The sequence below is a fragment of the Adelges cooleyi genome, unplaced genomic scaffold, assembly GCF_023614345.1.
Source record: "Adelges cooleyi isolate 19-005CV unplaced genomic scaffold, UGA_ACOO_1.1 ACOO_flye_CR_arks_rails_tigmint_CR_PRNA_26, whole genome shotgun sequence".
Classification (NCBI taxonomy): domain Eukaryota; kingdom Metazoa; phylum Arthropoda; class Insecta; order Hemiptera; family Adelgidae; genus Adelges; species Adelges cooleyi.
This window is the reverse complement of record NW_026095926.1, coordinates 428,646-449,575: the sequence shown is the minus strand read 5'-3', so window position 1 is coordinate 449,575 and position 20,930 is coordinate 428,646. Positions and strand designations below refer to the sequence as shown.

General features: G+C 31.0%; 1 protein-coding gene across 1 annotated transcript in view; it reads left to right on the top strand.

Annotated features, from left to right (window-relative positions):
- Positions 1 to 997: 997 nt before the first annotated feature.
- The window catches only part of LOC126837604 (uncharacterized), a 41,406-nt gene continuing 21,473 nt past the window's right edge, over positions 998 to 20,930 (top strand). The window contains exon 1 of the mRNA XM_050571535.1: positions 998 to 1,761. Coding sequence (XP_050427492.1) covers positions 1,090 to 1,761 — 672 coding nt within the window. The 5' untranslated portion in view covers positions 998 to 1,089. The remainder of the gene's footprint in view (positions 1,762 to 20,930) is intronic.

The following is a 20,930-nucleotide window of genomic DNA, read 5'->3' as shown; positions in this document are numbered from 1 at the left end:
ACTTTGTATAATGGGAGTAGTTACTTGTTTACCTAAATTTAGAGCTTTCATTAGGTACATTTTGTGCCTAATTTATTTTGATATTTAAACGGGGGTCTTTTTAAAAAACTTGTTCACTAATGATACTCTGGCTTGAGGAGCTGTATAATAATATATGAAACATTTTGACTTATTACAATTATATAGTAAGGGAAATATTTCAAAGATTGGATAAATATTTTGTACAACGCTAACCAAAATTGTTATTTACTAGAGATATATTTTACCCGTCTCAGGTGTTTTTAAACAATATGAACGGTCTGTTATTATACAAATAACAATTTAATATGACCCTTTAATAAACCGACTTTGAGTTGGACCTACTTAGTATTTTAGGAGGTGTTACTTATTTATTTAAATTTACAGCTCTGAAAAGAAATAAATAAATAGGTGGCCCAACTAAAGATTACAGAAACAAATGTGAATTAGTTATATCTACTACAAATTTAATGTGACCCTTTAATAAACCGACTTTGAGTTGGACCTACTTAGTATTTTTTAAGGAGTTACTTATTTATTTAAATTTACAGCTCTGAAAAGGTACATCTTGTACTTAATATACTTTAATATTTGCACGGGTTTTTTTTTAAGAAACTTATTCACTAAAGATACTTTAACTTGAGGCTATGTATAATAATATATTTAATATTTTGACTTCTTACGATCTAATAATATGAGAATTGTTCAAAGATTAGACAAATATATTGTACAACGCTAACCAAAATTGTTTTTTACTTAAGATATATTTTACCCGGCTATAGTGTTTTTTAGCAATATGAACGGTCGTTTATTATACAAATAACATTGCCATTTGCGTCATACTTAAATAAAACGTTTTCTATGGAGTTTGAATAATATTTGTTAAATATTTTCCTACTTATTTAGCAGCTGTTACGGTTTATTCAACATTTTTAACACGTATTTATACATTTTCAAACACGTATTAAAACCTCTTTAATATATTTGACAATTTTAAAAGGAAACGTTGAGCGTTAATGTATGTATCTTTTTCATTGATATCACACTAAAATATTATAGTTTTCGCTAACTATGTTGCAATCCAACATATCATTGTGTTTTATTATTGCTGTGCTTACAAACGCGGTTATAGGGCCACGAAACTTTAATAGAGAAGACACGGATGTGGTTTTGGCCGAGCTGAACAAGATTAAACAACTCGATATGGGTTTCTTAGAAGAATTCGTCATGCGTGAAAGACGGGTTAAGCATAATAGCGAGTACGAAAGGTTGATAGATTACCTTAATAATCATATTGAGCATATTTACCAGCAGCTCGAGTGCAGTTATGCATTGTTTGCGATGCGTTACATGCGATTAATCGGAGCAATCTTGGCGGACCCCATGGATTTGGTGAAAGAAGATGTTTTGGAAAAGGTTTTGTTCGACGACGAAGCTGCGGAAATGTTGGCCACCTCCATAGATGTGCCAAAAATAAATGTTGTTAAGAACACCATGTGGGCGTTCTGGTTGTTCGCGGACAGACTGCACAGGTTCTTAGATGAAACCAAAAAATTTGGAACTGTCGACGAGAAAAACCATTCGGCCATCTTAGCCGCTCACCGGACCGTTCGCTCTGTGCTCGATCGGTTTTTGAATAGGGATCAGTGCGTTTTCCACAAAGCTGAAATGAAATCAAATGAATTGGCCAGACTAATCGACGAACTAAATGTGCCGGACAAGTCAAAACAGCTCGTATGGTACCTTTTGAATAATAAGCACGTGTTTGATAGACAAAAGTCGGCCAACGCTCTTTTTGGAATAAATACGTTCCGCCAACAACGAATTTCCATGACAACGTTAAACCTAGACGGCTTACTTGGGATCCAAACATTTGTGGTGCACAGCAAGGGCGTTGAATTTTGGCAAACCATAGAAAGCAAGCTAAGTGATGTGTACAACACCGCTATGGAATTGGGCACGACACTAACCCAACAGACCGAGTCAGTATGCGTTTTTCAAAAAGAGTTAACCGATATCTCTAAAAGAGTTTCGCTTGGCGTTGACGTCAAAATCGTCGAGTCATTTAAGGAATACACGTCTTCCGTTGAATGTCAACGCGTCGCTGCACTTGATAATGTATAAGATGTCTAAACAATTATTATTATAAATGAAATACTTGTGAAGTCAATAAAGTGCTAATAACCTATAGTCTTACGGATGTATGTGATTTTTGTTCTACAATTGTACATGTTAATACTATGTTTAGAGTTCAACCATCAGTGTAGAATAATGACATGTAGTTAAATAATAATATGTCTTGAGACAAGACTTTTGAAAAATTAGAAAACTTGATAGGTATAAGGATTTTATTTTCAGAAGTATACGAGCATACACTTGTGCCGAGGTTAAAAATAAAATTGGGACGAGTACAATGGTAAGATGTTAATTGATTATAGTATATTTATTTCTTATTAGGACAAGCTGAACCCACACATATTTAAAGCACACAAAGCAGCTTCAGGTTTTTAAGAGTAACTGGAATATTAAAAGGCGCTGTCTCGCAAATCTTTTATCAATGTAAATCTAATAAGGCTTCTTAGCACTGTCCAGTTTCAGATATGGGACATTTTTTATTCAATGCATCAAATACATATATTATTCTATAAAAAACTCGAGACACTTATGGTTATAATTATATAAAATATACTTAATAATATAATATAATAGATAAATTAGTTTACATCAATATTTTTAATTTAACCATGAATGTTAAAACGGCCCGTTACACGAATTTTTACAACTGAAAATGATTCTTATTATCGTGTCCGGCGCTGGGCTTTATTGATATTAATAAAAGATGACATACATTAGTAAAGGAAAACACAAAAAAAAAAAAAAAATACAAATGTGTTTAGAAAAAGAAAAAAGAATTAGTTATTTCTACTACAAATGTATTGTGACCTTTTTATAAACAGACTTTTAGTTGGTCCTACTTAGTAGTTTAGGAGGAGTTACTTTTTTACTTAAACTTATTGCTCTCACGAGGTACATCTTGTGCCTAAAGAATTTTGTTTTTTACAATCTAATAATATGGGAAATATTTCAAAGATTGGATAAATATTTTGTACAACGCTAACCAAAATTGTTTTTTACTAGAGATATATTTTACCCGTCTTAGGTGTTTTTTAGCAATATGAACGGTCGTTTATCTTACAAATAACATTGCCATTTGCGTCATACTTTAATAAAACTTTTTCCATGAATTTTGAATAATTTTTGTTAAATATTGTTGTTTACAACGCGACCGCGTTGCTCGTTGCCGTAACCGGTTTTCTCTCCCTCTGTTTCTCCGTCCAATGCGTCGCACACCTGTTAATCTTAATAATTCACTACACTGTACCTATTCTCTTTGCCTTCTAAAACATACTGTATTATCACCCATATCGTATCTTGTTTTTTTTTTTGTATATATGTTCGTTCTGTTCTAGTCTTGTGTGTGCACGTTGTTACTACACACTCAAGAAAAATATAAATCGTTTTTGTTTTCATTTATATCAAATCTCTCTTTATTTTTCTTGCCGTTACGGCCGTTAAACTGTGCAGACAACGGCGTAAATATCTGTAACAGCACATTGTACACAAACGGTGTATTGTATTTGACCCCGTGACATTGCGTCCGGGTTAGCCCAAGTCTCAGTCGACAGTGCGTCGTGTTGCTACTCCTGTTGGCCGTCACTACGACGCTGGCATCAGTCAACCGCGATCACCGCCTTCGCCCGAGGTCCAGTTTGGTGCTGTAATCCCGCGTAGGTCCGCCAGCAACAGTGCGTTGTGTGAGAGGCCGCCTAGGTCGTCCAGTTCCCAGTCACCAGGCAGCGCAATCAGCAACAAGACCAGCAGCTCACCGTCCACAAAAAAAACTTAAGTTATCGTTAAGGTCCCTATTGTAATTGTACCCTGTGGTCATTGCACCAAAACCGAACCGGCCACAGGGCCCCCTGGTCCCATAATTAACCTGTACGATCTTCTTTCCCAGTGTATAAATTCATTCCCGTTCCTTCACTTTCCTCTCTCTCTACCAAGCCGACATCGTGGTCGCAGCGCGGGCTCCGTCTCGAGCAGGACCAAGCACGTTAGGTTGCCTATCCATTTCCGAGTTAGGCGCATTGGGTGCGTGCCTGATTGGTTGCCGATTCATCGCACCATCAGGAACAAGGGTATTTTTTTTTGTCGAGTCGATCTCAACTCTTCCACATACCGTTTGTTTTCGCGACAATTGTCCTTCTTAAAATATGGGATTATATAGGGAAAAGATAAATTTCTAGTGAAAAGAACTAAATAACAAATGTGAATTAGTTATATCTACTACAAATTTAATGTGACCCTTTAATAAACCGACTTTGAGTTGGACCTACTTAGTATTTTAGGAGGAGTTACTTATTTATTTAAATTTACAGCTCTGAAAAGGTACATCTTGTACTTGTACACTTTGTTTTTGATAAAAATGAAATTGTTTGAATTACTTGTTTTACTTTGATATTATGGATTTTTGAAAACTTCAAAATCATTGAATTAAATCATTTTTGAAATATATTTTGGCGGCGTTTAGGCTAACGTACACCCGATTTTTTTGAGTACTAAATATTGGTATTAATATTTAAACAATCAAAAGATAACATTTTGGATACAATGTCATATCTCATTTTGAAAATAATAATGTGAAAAAAGTTATAGCTATTTTAAAAAAGTAAAAAATTGGTATTTACTAGTTTAATAATATGCTAAATACTATAGGTTTATCAAATAAAAGCATATGACATTCTCTACAATATATTGTCATGTTTCTTTTTTGTTAATGTAATTTTGCTCTAAATCAACATGAAGCGAGTCCTGCTTAAGTATAATTTGTACTTATAAGACTATTGTATAATAGATTGACAGAGTGACAGGCTTCCCGGTGGAGGAACTTATACAGATTTAATTAAAGATATTATTTACATTTTTTTTCTATTGAATTAGCAGGTCACAAAACCACCCCTTCTTAATCTTTTTTGGGGTTCCGTTTTTTTAATAAATATTGTCACTCGATATTTTAGATGGACAAGATTCGAGCAATGCGCTCTTTTCAAATTCTGGTTTATCCAGGGATAGGGTATAGTGTAGCTGTAGGCTACTAGTGTCTATTGTAGACCTAACTATAAACAAACGAGAAGAATAACACATTGGGTATTGTATTAAGAAAACGGTGTATATATATTATATATATATACTTAAAACATTAATCTAATCGATAATATTACAAAAGAGCTAAGACGAAATATATAGACTTCTTTTTAGGTAAAAATAACGTTAAAAATTATTGGGTGGTAATGATTTAATATATTCTTTATTTTTTTCATTTTGGATAATCGCTTTTTATTTTTTGGAATACTTTCTATTTTAACATATATAAACTTAACTGATATATAACCTATGGTATACACTTTACACAAAAGTTGTGACAACATAAATGTACGAACTACGACTTGCAGCAAAGTACTGTAGCGTGTTTGTACTATTTCATGGGACTTATTGTACATATAAGTACAGAGTATATTTACATTCCCCCGGACTCTTGAGACAACTATTATTTATAAAACTAGAGACACAGATAAAAATGTCTATTATATATAATAGATAAATTAATAATACATTCATACTTTTTTGATCCATATATTTAAATCCATAAATTTATATTTTTTTAGATGGCTAACCAACAGTTCATCCTACTAAATGATCATAATTAAAAATGTTTAAATACTTTTCATTTTCATTATGTAGTATTAATTTTAAAAAATATAGCAAAATCTATAGTTTTAACTTTTTTAGGGTGGAGCGAATACTTATATTATACTTCTATAAATAATAAAATAATAAGTTAAATGTTGATGTTGAATTTCAATATAAATTTAAAAATGCATTGTTCTTATTTTTGCTATTTTTATTCAGTGCTTCAGATATTATAATATTAATCATTTATTAAATGAAAATTATAGTATCAATAAAAATGATAATATTTTAATAATAATAATAATATTTTTTTTTTTATGTTTTAATAATGCCCAATGTCTAAAATCACACCATATTAAAAAAAAAAAAAATAAGTCAATATTCATAAGTGTCTAATTTAGTTCCATCCATAAAAAAATAGAAAATATTGCAAATCAAATATAACACAAAATACAAAAAAATAAGTTTTTTAAATTTAAAAGAACGTTTAATTCGCGTGACGTCATTGGGCCGAGCTCAATATGTAAATAATGCTCAATAATCAGTATGAGCTCTATGTGTAAATGAAATATCAATAATGAAATGTACTTCTTTACTCGTGTAAGATAGACAATTATGGCGAGCTCGGCCCAATGACGTCACACGGCTATTCTAAATATCCTAATATCTCCTTAAATAATCATTTTTTTTTTGCATCGGATTTGGAACAAATCATTTTTAATAGTTCTGACTACAATAATTTAACATTTAATTAAAATTTAAAACAATTGTTTTTTTGTGTTGTGTGCTTCTTTAAAGAAAGTGAAAAAGCGCCAATGTGATACACCCTGTAGATTCCGAATTCGTACGGTCCGTGCTAATACGGTCAGTGTCATTTAAGATTCCGTAGAAGTACGGCCCGTGGTTTTACGGTTTGGTTTTTTCCGCGTTAGTACGGTCCGTAACAATACGGTTCGAGTGTTTATGGATTCCGTAAAAGTACGGTCCGCCACATTACTGTCCGCAGCATTATTTTTTCCGAATTCGTACGGTCCATGACAATACTTTTTTTTTCCGTATTTGTACGGTCCGTGACAATATTTTCTGTGACTTTACGTCCTCCCCACTCTCTTTGCAACGAAGTCGAAGTAGATATAACTAAGTTGACAGAAACCATAGATAAAATTAGACCAAAAATCATCGACCGCACCATGAAATCCAAACTTACTAAATTATCAAATCTCTTATTTCAAGCTGCACCACGTTAAATAATTATACACACTTACTAAGAAATACATATAACCGATGAACATGAAACAACATAAGTCCCCGAAGAGCTAGCAGAAATAAATAGTTGGCCCAACTAAAGATTACAGAAACAAATGTGAATAAGTTATTTCAATTACATGTTTATTGTGACCCTTTAATAAACAGACTTTTAGTTGGACCTACTTTGTATTTTAGGAGGAGTTACTTATTTATTTAAATTTACAGCTCTGAATAGGTACATCTTGTACTTAATATACTGTGATATTTGAAAGGTTTCTTTTTAAAAAACTGGTTCACTAATGATACTCTGGATTGAGGATTTGTATAATTATATATGAAACATTTTGACTTATTACAATTATATAGTAAGGGAAATATTCAAAGATTGGATAAATATTTTGTACAACGCTAACCAAAATTGTTTTTTACTAGAGATATATTTTACCCGTCTCAGGTGTTTTTAAGCAATATGAACGGTCGTTTATTATACAAATATCATTGCCATTTGCGTCATACTATAATAAAACGTTTACTATGAGTTTTGAATATCTTCTGTTAAATATTGACCATCTTAAAATATGGGGTAGTATATGGACAAGATAAATTTCTAGCGAAAAAAACTAAAGAAATAGTTGGCCCAACTAAAGATTACAGAAAGAAATGTGAATTACTTATTTCAACTACATGTTTATTGTGACCCTTTAATAAACAGACTTTTAGTTGGACCTACTTTGTATATTGGGAGTAGTTACTTGTTTACTTAAGTTTAGAGCTTTCATTAGGTACATCTTGTGCCCAATTTATTCTGATATTTAACGGGGTTCTTTTTACAAAACTTGTTCACTAACGATTCTCTGGCTTGACGCAATGTATGTTTATATATTTAACATTTTGACTTATTACAATCTTATAGTAAGGGAAATATTCAAATATTGGATAAATATTTTGTACAACGCTAACCAAAATAATTTTTTTTCTAAATATATTATATCCGTTTCAGGTGTTTTTAAGCAATATGAACGGTCGTTTATTATACAAATATCATTGCCATTTGCGTCATACTATAATAAAACGTTTACTATGAGTTTTGAATATCTTCTGTTAAATATTGTCCATCTTAAAATATGGGGTAGTGGGACAAGATAAATTTCTAGCGAAAATAACTAAATAAATAGTTGGCCCAACTAATAATTACTGAAACAAATGTGAATTAGTTATTTCAACAACAAATTTATTGTGACCCTTTAATAAACAGACTTTTAGTAGGACCTACTTTGTATATTGGGAGTAGTTACTTGTTTACCTAAGTTCAGAGCTTTCATTAGGAACATTTTGTGCCTAATTTATTTTGATATTTAAACGGGTTTTTTTTTATAAAACTTGTTTTAATATCCATTTGCTTCATACTTCAACATAACTTTTTCTACGGAGTTCAAATAATATTTGTTAAATATTTTCCTACTTATTTAGCAGCTGTTACGGTTTATTCAACATTTTGAACACGTATTAATACATGTTCAAACACGTATTAAAACTTCTTTAATATAGTCAACAATTTTCAATAGGAAACGTTCAGCGTACATATATTAATGTGCCTTTTTCATTGATTTCACACTAAAATATTATAGTTTTCGCTAACTATGCTGCATTCCAACATATCATTGTGCATTATTATTGCTGTGCTTACAAACGTGGTGATAGGGCCAAAAAACTTTAATAAAAAAAAAAAGAATGAGCTATTAGCCGAGCTGACCAAGATCAAACCACTTGATATGGGTTTCTTAGAAGCTTTCGTCATGCGTGAAAGACGGGTTAAGCATAATAGCGAGTACGAAACGTTGATAGATTACCTTAAAAATCATATTGAGAAAATTTACCAGCAGTTCGAGTGTAGTTATGCATTGTTTGCGATGCGTTACATGCGATTAATCGGAGCAATCTTGGCAGACCCCATGGATTTGGTGAAAGAAGACGTTTTGGAAAAGGTTTTGTTCGACGACGAAGCTGCGGCAATGGTGGCCGCCTCTATAGATATGCCAAAAATAAATGCCGTTAAGAACACCATGTGGGCGTTCTGGTTGTTTGCGGACAGACTGCACAGGTTCTTAGATGAAACCAAAAAAATTGGAACTGTCGACGAGAAAAACCATTCGGCCATCTTAGCCGCTCACCGGACCGTTAGCGATGTGCTAGATCGGTTTTTGAATAGGGATCAGTGCGTTTTCCACGAAGCTGAAATTAAATCAAATGAGTTGGCCCGACTAATCGACGAACTAAATGTGCCGAACAAGTCAAAACGCCTCGTAAGTTTCCTTCAGAATAATAAGAATGTGTTTGATAGACAAAAGTCAGACAACGCTGATTTTGGTGTAAATACGTTCCGCCAACAACGAATTTCCATGACAACGTTAAACCTAGACGGCTTACTTGGGATCCAAACATTTGTGGTGCGCAGCAAGGGCGCTGAATTTTGGCAAACCATAGAAAGCAAGCTAAGTGATGTGTACAACACCGCTATGGAATTGGGCACGACACTATCCCAACAGACCGAGTCAGTATGCATTTTTCAAAAAGAGTTAACCGATATTGCTAAAAAAGTTTCGCTTGGCGTTGACGTCAACATTTTCGAGTCATTTAAGGAATACACGTCTTCCGAAGAATGTCAACGCGTCGCTGAACTTGATAATATACAAAATGTCTAAACAATTATTATTATAAATGAAATACTTGTGAAGTCAATAAATTGCTAATAACCTATAGTCTTACGGGTGTATGTGATTTTTGTTCTACAATTGTACATGTTAATACTATGTTTAGAGTTCAACCATCAGTATAGAATAACGACATGTAGTTAAATAATAATATGTCTTGAGACAAGTCTTTTGAAAAATTTGAAAACTTGATAGGTATAAGGATTTCATTTTCAGAAGTATACGAGCATACACTTGTGCCGAGGATTAAAAATAAAATTGGGACAAATACAATGGTAAGATGTTAATTGATTATAGTATATTTATTTCTTATTAAGGCAATCTGAACCCACACATATTTAAAGCACACAAAGCAGCTTCAGGTTTTTAAGAGTAACTGGTATATTAAAAGGCGCTGTCTCACAGATCTTTTATCAATGTAAATCTTATAAGATTTCTTAGCACTTTCCAGTTTCAGATATGGGACATTTTTTATTCAATGCATCAAATACCTTTATTATTCTATAAAAAACTCGAGCAACTTATGATTAAAACTATATAAAATATACTTAATAATATAATATAATAGATAAATTAGTTTACATCAATATTTTTAATTTAACCATGAATGTTAAAACGGCCCGTTACACGAATTTTTACAACTGAAAATGATTCTTATTATCGTGTCCGGCGCTGGACTTTATTGATATTAATAATTGATGACATACATTAATAAAGGAATACACAAAAAAAAAAAATACAAATGTGCTTAGAAAAAGAAAAAAGAATTAGTTATTTCAACTACAAATGTATTGTGACTCTTTAATAACCAGACATATAGTTCGACCAACTTTGTATTTTAGGAGGAGTTACTTATTTACTTAAATTTATAGCTCTCACAAGGTACATCTCTAATATATGTTGTTGTTTGAACGGGTTTCTATTTAAGACACTTATTCATTCATGATACTCTGACTTGAGGATCTGTATAATAATATATTTAATATTTTGACTTATTACGATCTAATAATATGGGAAATATTTCAATTATTTGACAAATATTTTGTATAACGCTAACCAAAATTGTTTTTTACTAGAGATATATTTTACCCGTCTCAGGTATTTTTTAAAAACATGAACGGTCTCTTATTACACAAATAACATTGCCATTTGCGTCATAGTTTAATGAATTGTTTCTATGAAGTTTGAATAATATTTGTTAAATGTTGTATATTATTCGTAAAGAGAGTTTCCACGGAATTTAACTTGTTAGCTCCTTTAAAATCTTTGTACTGTGCTCTTGTTCGATCTGTTCTAGAGTATGCTGTGGTTATATGGGACTTTAATACCGTAATTACTAAATACCAGATAGAGAGGATCCAACGGAAATTCTTGTATTTTGCTGCCAGGGTACTCCATATTGCTCACCGACCACACGACCATGAGCCAGTATTAAATAAACTTGGGTTAGCAACACTAGCTGATAGGCGTATTTTTGCTAGTCAAGACTTTTTGAGAAAGCTTATGGATGGATCTATTGATTGTCCTGGTTATTTAAGTGAACTCAACTTCAAAGTCCCTAACTTCCATTTTAGATCACCATATCCTTTCTTTGTACCGATTTGCACCAATAATTATTCATATAATAGATCTATTTTCAGGATAATGCACATTGCAAATGAGAACATCTCCACCTTCACTTTTGTATAGCTTGTTAGTTTAAATAATTATATATGTATTTCTGTGTCTACAAAATTTGTACTGTGGGCCTCGGCCTGTTTTGAAAAATAAATAAATTTAGGTATTTTTTAATAAAATCATTATATCCATTTTAATGTTATTCGACACATAATAGTTTCCAAACCAATTAATTTTTAAAGTTTTAAAAAAAAAAAACTAAAAATTACAATTATTTAAAAAAAAATATATTTTTTTTTAATTCCAATCATTACGACCATCTATTTTTTTTATTTTTACATTTTCCTTTGTGCTATTGGCGAACAGTTCTTTTATTTCTTGTATTCTTCAAATTCTGAAGAATCCACTTTAATGGGTTTTTACTTCTTACTCGATGCTTCCTATTCTTTGAACATTTTAAAGAACATTTAGCTATTACTAATTTGTGATCACTGCCAATTCCCGCACCTGGGTAGCTATGACACGATTTCATTAAGTTGTTGGAACTAGATTTTGTTAAGATATAGTCTACTTGGTATCGGTTTGTCTATCCCGGAGAGATCCACGTGTACCTCCTTCTTTTTGGTACTTCGAACATTGTGTTTTGTGCTACTAAATTGTACTGATTGCAGAAATCAATTAATCTTTCTCCCCTTTAATTCCTGGATCCTAAACCGAACTTTCCTGATCCCCTGTCAAAATAATCTTCGCTGATTATTTCAGTAAAATCTCCCATAATTACTAATCTATCGTCTGTCCTAGTAAGTTTCAAGGTATCTTCAATTTGCTCGTACATACTTTCTAATTCTTCTTCTGTGCTATTTGATGGTGGGAAATAAACTTACAGTATTATTAAACTACCTGTCTGAGTTTTTATCTTTATAAACAATATTCTATCATTCATATGTAGAGTGTTAACAATATTCTCTGCCCATTTTTTCTTCATTAATATAGCTACACCTTTCTGTCGTTCTAACGACCTGGTGAGCGGCAAAAACGGCCGAATAGCTTTGGTTGTCGACCTTACCCGATTCTTTGGTTGCCCGATTCATTAAAATCACACCATATTAAAAAAAATAAGTCAATATTAATAAGTGTCTAATTTAGTTCCATCCATAAAAAAATAGAAAATATTGCAAATCAAATATAACACAAAATACAAAAAATAAGTTTTTTAAATTTAAAAGAACGTTTAATTCGCGTGACGTCATTGGGCCGAGCTCAATATGTAAATAATGCTCAATAATCAGTATGAGCTCTATGTGTAAATGAAATATCAATAATGAAATGTACTTCTTTACTCGTGTAAGATAGGCAATTATGGCGAGCTCGGCCCAATGACGTCACACGGCTATTCTAAGTATCCTAATATCTCCTTAAATAATCATTTTTTTTTTTTTGCATCGGATTTGGAACAAATCATTTTTAATAGTTCTGACTACAATAATTTAACATTTAATTAAAATTTAAAACAATTGTTTTTCTGTGTTGTGTGCTTCTTTAAAGAAAGTGAAAAAGCGCCAATGTGATACACCCTGTAGATTCCGAATTCGTACGGTCCGTGCTAATACGGTCAGTGTCATTCAAGATTCCGTAGAAGTACGGCCCGTGGTTTTACGGTTTGGTTTTTTCCGCGTTAGTACGGTCCGTAACAATACGGTTCGAGTGTTTATGGATTCCGTAAAAGTACGGTCCGCCACATTACTGTCCGCAGCATTATTTTTTAGCGTTAATATTATTATCACAGTATCATTATAATATGGTATGAGTAAAACCATAATTGTCAAACGACAAACAACGTGTACTCGTGATTTGTGAACAGTTTTTTTTTATATATAAAGAAGAAACTAGTATAGTATTTTAAAAGATCTAATTTTGGTTAGTGACATACATTTTACAATTTATTTTGAAACTGTAATGAATGTAATGATTTCATAAATATAATTTAGTTCTCATTAGTAATAGTGAAATTTGTATTTAAGACTTGAAAAACTCAACATAACAACCAAGTTATACAATATACCTACTGATTTATTGAATAATATACGTAATATAATATTATTATATGGCCAATTAACAGTTGTTAATTATAGTTTAACTGGAATAAATGTTGATGACTAACCGCAGGAAAGCTGTAAGTACAATGTATTAAATACTAAAATTTTAATTTATAAAATTTTAATTTGTATTTTTTAGCAGGACATTTTTTAAGAAGATTACTGAAAAGATAATGATGTGTTGAAACCTTATTGTACAATTTGTCACTGATTACAATAGTCAGTATTGGTTTATCAAGCTACATATCAATATGTCATTTATGATTATTCAGTTACTAGTTAGGTATGTTTCAAATATCAATATGCACTAGAGTCTAGATGTGCAATATTTTAGTATTGAAAAACTGTATATTGTGAATAATATATATTACACTATTACTATTAGTAAATTGTTACTTTGTTTATTTTCAGTTGTGTCAACGTCTTCATTTTGAAGTCGTCTTTTGTAGATATAACCGAAAAATGTACAAAACAAAAATAATATTGTTACCTCCCCAATCTCTTTGCAACGAAGTCGAAGTAGATATAACTAAGTTGACAGAAACCATAGATAAAATTAGACCAAAAATCATCGACCGCACCATGAAATCCAAACTTACTAAATTATCAAATCTCTTATTTCAAGCTGCACCACGTTAAATAATTATACACACTTACTAAGAAATACATATAACCGATGAACATGAAACAACATCAGTCCCCGAAGAGCTAGCAGAAATAAATAGTTGGCCCAACTAAAGATTACAGAAACAAATGTGAATAAGTTATTTCAACTACATGTTTATTGTGACCCTTTAATAAACAGACTTTTAGTTGGACCTACTTTGTATTTTAGGAGGAGTTACTTATTTATTTAAATTTACAGCTCTGAATAGGTACATCTTGTACTTAATATACTGTGATATTTGAAAGGTTTCTTTTTAAAAAACTTGTTCACTAATGATACTCTGGCTTGAGGATTTGTATAATAATATATGAAACATTATTACTTATTAAAATCTAATAATATAGGAAATATCTCAAAGATTGGACAAATATTTCGTACAACGCTAACCAAAATTGTTTTTAACTAGAGATATATTTTACCCGTCTCAGGTGTTTTTAAGCAATATGAACGGTCGTTTATTATACAAATATCATTGCTATTTGCGTCATACTATAATAAAACGTTTTCTTAGAGTTTTGAATATCTTTTGTTAATAATTGTCCATCTTAAAATATGGAGTAATATAGGGACAAGAAAAATTTCTAGCGAAAATAACTAAATAAATAGTTGGCCCAACTAAAGATTACAGAAATAAACGTGAATTAGTTATTTAATCTACAAATTTAAAAACTTGTTCACTAATGATACTCTAGCTTGACGCAATGTATGATTATATATTTAACATTTTGACTTATTACAATTATATAGTAAGGGAAATATTCAAAGATTGGATAAATATTTTGTACAACCCTAACCAAAATGGGTTTTTACTAAATATATTTTATCCGTCTCAGGTGTTTTTAAGCAATATGAACGGTCGTTTATTATACAAATCTCATTGCCATTTGCGTCATACTATAATAAAACGTTTTCTATGAGTTTTGAATATCTTCTGTTAAATATTGACCATCTTAAAATATGGGGTAGTATAGGGACAAGATAAATTTCTAGCGAAAATAACTAAATAAATAGTTGGCCCAACTAATAATTACAGAAATAAATGTGAAATAGTTATTTCAACAACAAATTTATTGTGACCCTTTAATAAACAGACTTTAGTTGGACCTACTTTGTATATTGGGAGTAGTTACTTGTTTACTTAAGTTTATAGCTTTCATCAGGTACATCTTGTGCCTAATATATTTTGATATTTAAACGAGATTCTTTTTAAAAAACTTGTTCACTAATGATACTCTGGCTTTAGGATTTGTATAATAATATATGAAACATTTTTACTTATTACATTCTCATAGTAAGGGAAATATTTCAAAGATTGGATAAATATTTTGTACAACGCTAACCAAAATTGTTTTTTACTAAATATATTTTATCCGTTTCGGTGTTTTTAAGCAATATGAACGGTCGTTTATTATACAAATATCATTGCCATTTGCGTCATACTATAATAAAACGTTTACTATGAGTTTTGAATATCTTCTGTTAAATATTGTCCATCTTAAAATATGGGGTAGTGTAGGGACAAGATAAATTTCTAGCGAAAATAACTAAATAAATAGTTGGCCCAACTAATAATTACAGGACCAAATGTGAATTAGTTATATCTACTACAATATTGTTGGACCCTTTAATAAACAGACTTTTAGTTGGACCTACATAGTATTTTTGAAGGAGTTACTTATTTTTAGCTTCGATGCAAAGCGAGAAGGTATTGGTTTTACTCTGATGTGGGCTTTTTTTTTCGCTGTATACACTGTAACTTTTTTAATACTAGACCAATTCCTTCGAATAGCAACTCTATAAATCACAAATTTTGTCTAGTTTGTACTTTGGGGGGGTAAAAGTTGAAAAAATTTAAGTCTTCACAGACGAAAGTTGAAAAAACAAAAAAAAAACCGTACGAGTTTTTAAGTTAGAACTTTTACTGGCTATAGTATCGAGAAAAAGAGTCGGATCGAGTTGAAATGTTTAAAACATATTTATTTGGTATGCCCGCGCACGTCAGTTTTGTCAAATTCAAAATATACCCATTTCCCGCCCCCCTAGGGGGGGTACAAGTTTTTTTGTTTTTCGGGGTTTTTAGCCGTAATTTTAAAACTTTTGGGTTGAAAATTTGCCAGTAGTCGGAACTCATATGTACCCATAACATATTAAACGGGAAAAAAATTCGGCACTACAGTTTTTTTTTAATTGCCGGGAAACTGTGTTTTCGCAGATTATGTATATTTTAACAAAAACACTTAAAATCTTTAAAAAAAATTGATCAAATCATTAAAACAATTTTATTTATACCTATGCAGAATGATACTATTAGGTTTTGTGCTCAAGTACCACTCTTGACTTAAAGTTTACACAAATTCAACTTTTTTTTTTTTTTTACTTAAGTTCTTTCCGGATGATTAAAATTGAGAACTGATATTAAATTCGTAATCACCGACCCAAAAAACATATAATTTGACCACTTTTGATGTCTTTTACACAAAAATCCAGAAAAATGTTTTAGCTTCGATGCAAAGCGAGAAGGTATTGGTTTTACTCTGATGTGGGCTTTTTTTTTCGCTGTATACACTGTAACTTTTTTAATACTAGACCAATTCCTTCGAATAGCAACTCTATAAATCACAAATTTTGTCTAGTTTGTACTTTGGGGGGGTAAAAGTTGAAAAAATTTAAGTCTTCACAGACGAAAGTTGAAAAAACAAAAAAAAAACCGTACGAGTTTTTAAGTTAGAACTTTTACTGGCTATAGTATCGAGAAAAAGAGTCGGATCGAGTTGAAATGTTTAAAACATATTTATTTGGTATGCCCGCGCACGTCAGTTTTGTCAAATTCAAAATATACCCATTTCCCGCCCCCCTAGGGGGGGTACAAGTTTTTTTGTTTTTCGGGGTTTTTAGCCGTAATTTTAAAACTTTTGGGTTGAAAATTTGCCAGTAGTCGGAACTCATATGTACCCATAACATATTAAACGGGAAAAAAATTCGGCACTACAGTTTTTTTTTAATTGCCGGAAAACTGTGTTTTCGCAGATTATGTATATTTTAACAAAAACACCTAAAATCTTTAAAAAAAATTGATCAAATCATTAAAACAATTTTATGTATATCTATGCAAAATGATACTATTAAGTTTTGTGGTCAAGTACCACTTTTGACTTTAAGTTTACACAAATTCAACTTTTTTTTTTTTTTTTTTTTTAACTAAAAACCCAGTGTACCAGATGTGAGAAACGAACAGACACTAAAAACTATCAGTTGGTAACGTCTATCCGTGTTAGATTAGGTTAGGGTCCATGATCGGTATCATAATATTGTGTTTATTACATGATATCATAGGCGACTAAATCGTGTAACTGATTATAGTAGACACTCGATTTATTGGGAAAAAAACCTATCCGTGTACTTATTAAGACATTTAATGATTCTGATACGACAAAACCACTGTCGTTATCTCGTTATTTTATAGCCTGCGTTATATAACCTTACCGAAGGTTAACTATGAGTATTTAATGTCCAACTACCTGCAAATAATGAAGAGGACTGTTGTTTTTTGGATTCAGATTAAGTGTTGGTTTTTATGCAGTATACCGCCTCAAAATGTTTTTTTTATTACACAATTTTTTTAAAGGAAAACTTATGTTTTGTATATTGTTATACTGTTATTCATTTAAAGAGATTCACGCTTGATTGTTTAAATTGTCTAATATTAGATAATCTGCTTCGTGCTAATTTTATTTTTTTAGTTTATCAACTTGTAGCTCTAATTTTGTAAAAAATATTTCATTATTTTATTACTATGTACCATTACTATTAAGATAAATTTTAATAATAATTAAGTCATATATGATAATACTTTATTTTGTGACTAGATCAAATCTCGTGAACATTTAACATCATGATACTGCTCCTATGCTATTATTAAAAAAACACAATTTTTAAAAACTCCATAATAGGTTATTGTTAAATAACAGGCAACAGCCGACCGCTAGTGGCTATACATGTTAGTAATATTTAACTAATAAGTAATAAATGTAGGTAAAATTTATTGTTTTCTCCATCACAGTACCAGTATACGATTTATTTTAATTTAAATGTAAGAAAATCGATTTTTCTTTAGAAAATAACAAGATATTAATATACAGGATGAGGCAGTAAAACGGCGATTTTCTAATGTATTGAAATGGTAAAAACCCGTTTCACTATCCTACCCTTTACATTTTAAGGATCTATGAAAAGGTTTTTTTAGTTGCATTTTATTTTGTACATTGTCAATCTAGTAAAATAGAAGTATAATATAGCTTTGAAATAATATAATCTGTGAAGTATAAATAGTTGGTTTGAGATTGCTTTAATGGAAGTATATAATACATAAATATTAATTTTATTGAGAATAAGCGATTATAATTTAAACTATGGAGTACAAACGATTGAAACATGAATCGTCGACCATTCCAACAAAATATAACAAGACATTGTATATGTGTTATTTGGTCCACTAAGTTTTTGCAAAAAAAAAAAAACCAGTACAGTGGGGTCGGGGCATAGTGGGGACGGAGCATAGTTGGGTCGGGGCATATTGGGGACGGGGAGGTCACAGGTTTACAGGAATTTTTAAATCTGAAAGTGATAAAATCACTTTCGAAAAAACGCTTCGATGCAAATCGGTAGTTAGTATTTTCAAGCCAGTACAGTCCAAACCAAGCACAGTATAAACCAGCAAAGTTAGAAAGTTTTAAATGAAGGTTCTGTATTTACAAATGAGCATCAAAGCGTTTATTTGAAAGCGATTTTATTCAATTTTATCACTTTTATTTATAATTATTCTTGTAGACCTGTGACCACTCCGTTTCCTCATTGCTTTGATTACATTATGCCAATACTCTACTGTACTAGTCCTCTCGGATAAAATCGCTTTTAAATAAACGCTTTGATGCTCATTTGTAAATACAGAACCTTCATTTAAAACTTTCTAACTTTGCTGGTTTATACTGTGCTTGGTTTGGACTGTACTGGCTTGAAAATACTAACTACCGATTTGCATCGAAGCGTTTTTTCGAAAGTGATTTTATCACTTTCAGATTTAAAAATTCCTGTAAACCTGTGACCTCCCCGTCCCCAATATGCCCCGACCCAACTATGCTCCGTCCCCACTATGCCCCGAACCCACTGTACTGGTTTTTTTTAAATTTACAGCTCTGAATAGGTACATTTTGTACTTATATACTGTGATATTTGAATGGCTTTCTTTTTAAGAAACTTGTTCACTAATGATACTCTGGCTTGAGGAGCTGTCTAACAATATATGAAATATTTTGACTTAATACAATCTAATAATATGGGAAATATTTCAAAGATTGGACAAATATTTCGTACAACGCTAACCAAAATTGTTTTTTACTAGAGATATATTTTACCCGTCTCAGGTGTTTTTAAGCAATATGAACGGTCGTTTATTATGCAAATATCATTGATATTTGCGTCATTCTATAATAAAACGTTTACTATGAGTTTTGAATATCTTCTGTTAAATATTGTCCATCTTAAAATATGGGGTAGTGTAGGGACAAGATAAATTTCTAGCGAAAATAACTAAATAAATAGTTGGCCCAACTAATAATTACAGAAATAAATGTGAATTAGTTATTTCAACAACAAATTTATTGTGACTCTTTAATAAACAGACTTTTAGTTGGACCTACTTTGTATATTGGGAGTAGTTACTTGTTTACTTAAGTTTATAGCTTTCATTAGGTACATCTTGTGCCTAATATATTTTGATATTTAAACGAGACTCTTTTTAAAAAACTTGTTCACTAATGATACTCTGGCTTGAGGATTTGTATAATTATATATGAAACATTTTGACTTATTACAATTATATAGTAAGGGAAAAATTCAAAGATTGGATAAATATTTTGTACAACGCTAACCAAAATTGTTTTTTACTAAATATATTTTATCCGTTTCAGGTGTTTTTAAGCAATATGAACGGTCGTTTATTATACAAATATCATTGCCATTTGCGTCATACTATAATAAAACGTTTACTATGAGTTTTGAATATCTTCTGTTAAATATTGACCATCTTAAAGTATGGGGTAGTATAAGGACAAGATAAATTTCTAGCGAAAAGAACTAAAGAAGTAGTTGGCCCAACTAAAGATTACAGAAAGAAATGTGAATTACTTATTTCAACTACATATTTATTGTGACCCTTTAATAAACAGACTTTTAGTTGGACCTACTTTGTATATTGGGAGTAGTAACTTGTTTACCTAAGTTTAGAGCTTTCATTAGGTACATCTTGTTCCTAATTTATTTTGATAATTGAACGGGGTTCTTTTTAAAAAACTTGTTCACTTATGATACTCTGGCTTGACGCAATGTATGATTATATATTTAACATTTTGACTTATTACAATTATATAGTAGGGGAAATATTCAAAGATTGGATAAATATTTTGTACAACCCTAACCAAAATGGTTTTTTACTAAATATATTTTATCCGTCTCAGGTGTTTTTAAGAAATATGAACGGTCGTTTATTATACAAATATCATTGCTATTTGCGTCATACTATAATAAAACGTTTTCTAAGAGTTTTGAATATATTCTGTTAAATATTGTCCATCTTAAAATATAGGATAATATAGGGACAAGATAAATTTCTAGCGAAAAGAACTAAATAAATAGTTGGCCCAACTAAAGATTACAGAAAGAAATGTGAATTACTTATTTCAACTACATGTTTATTGTGACCCTTTAATAAACAGACTTTTAGTTGGACCTAATTTGTATATTGGGAGTAGTTACTTGTTTACTTAA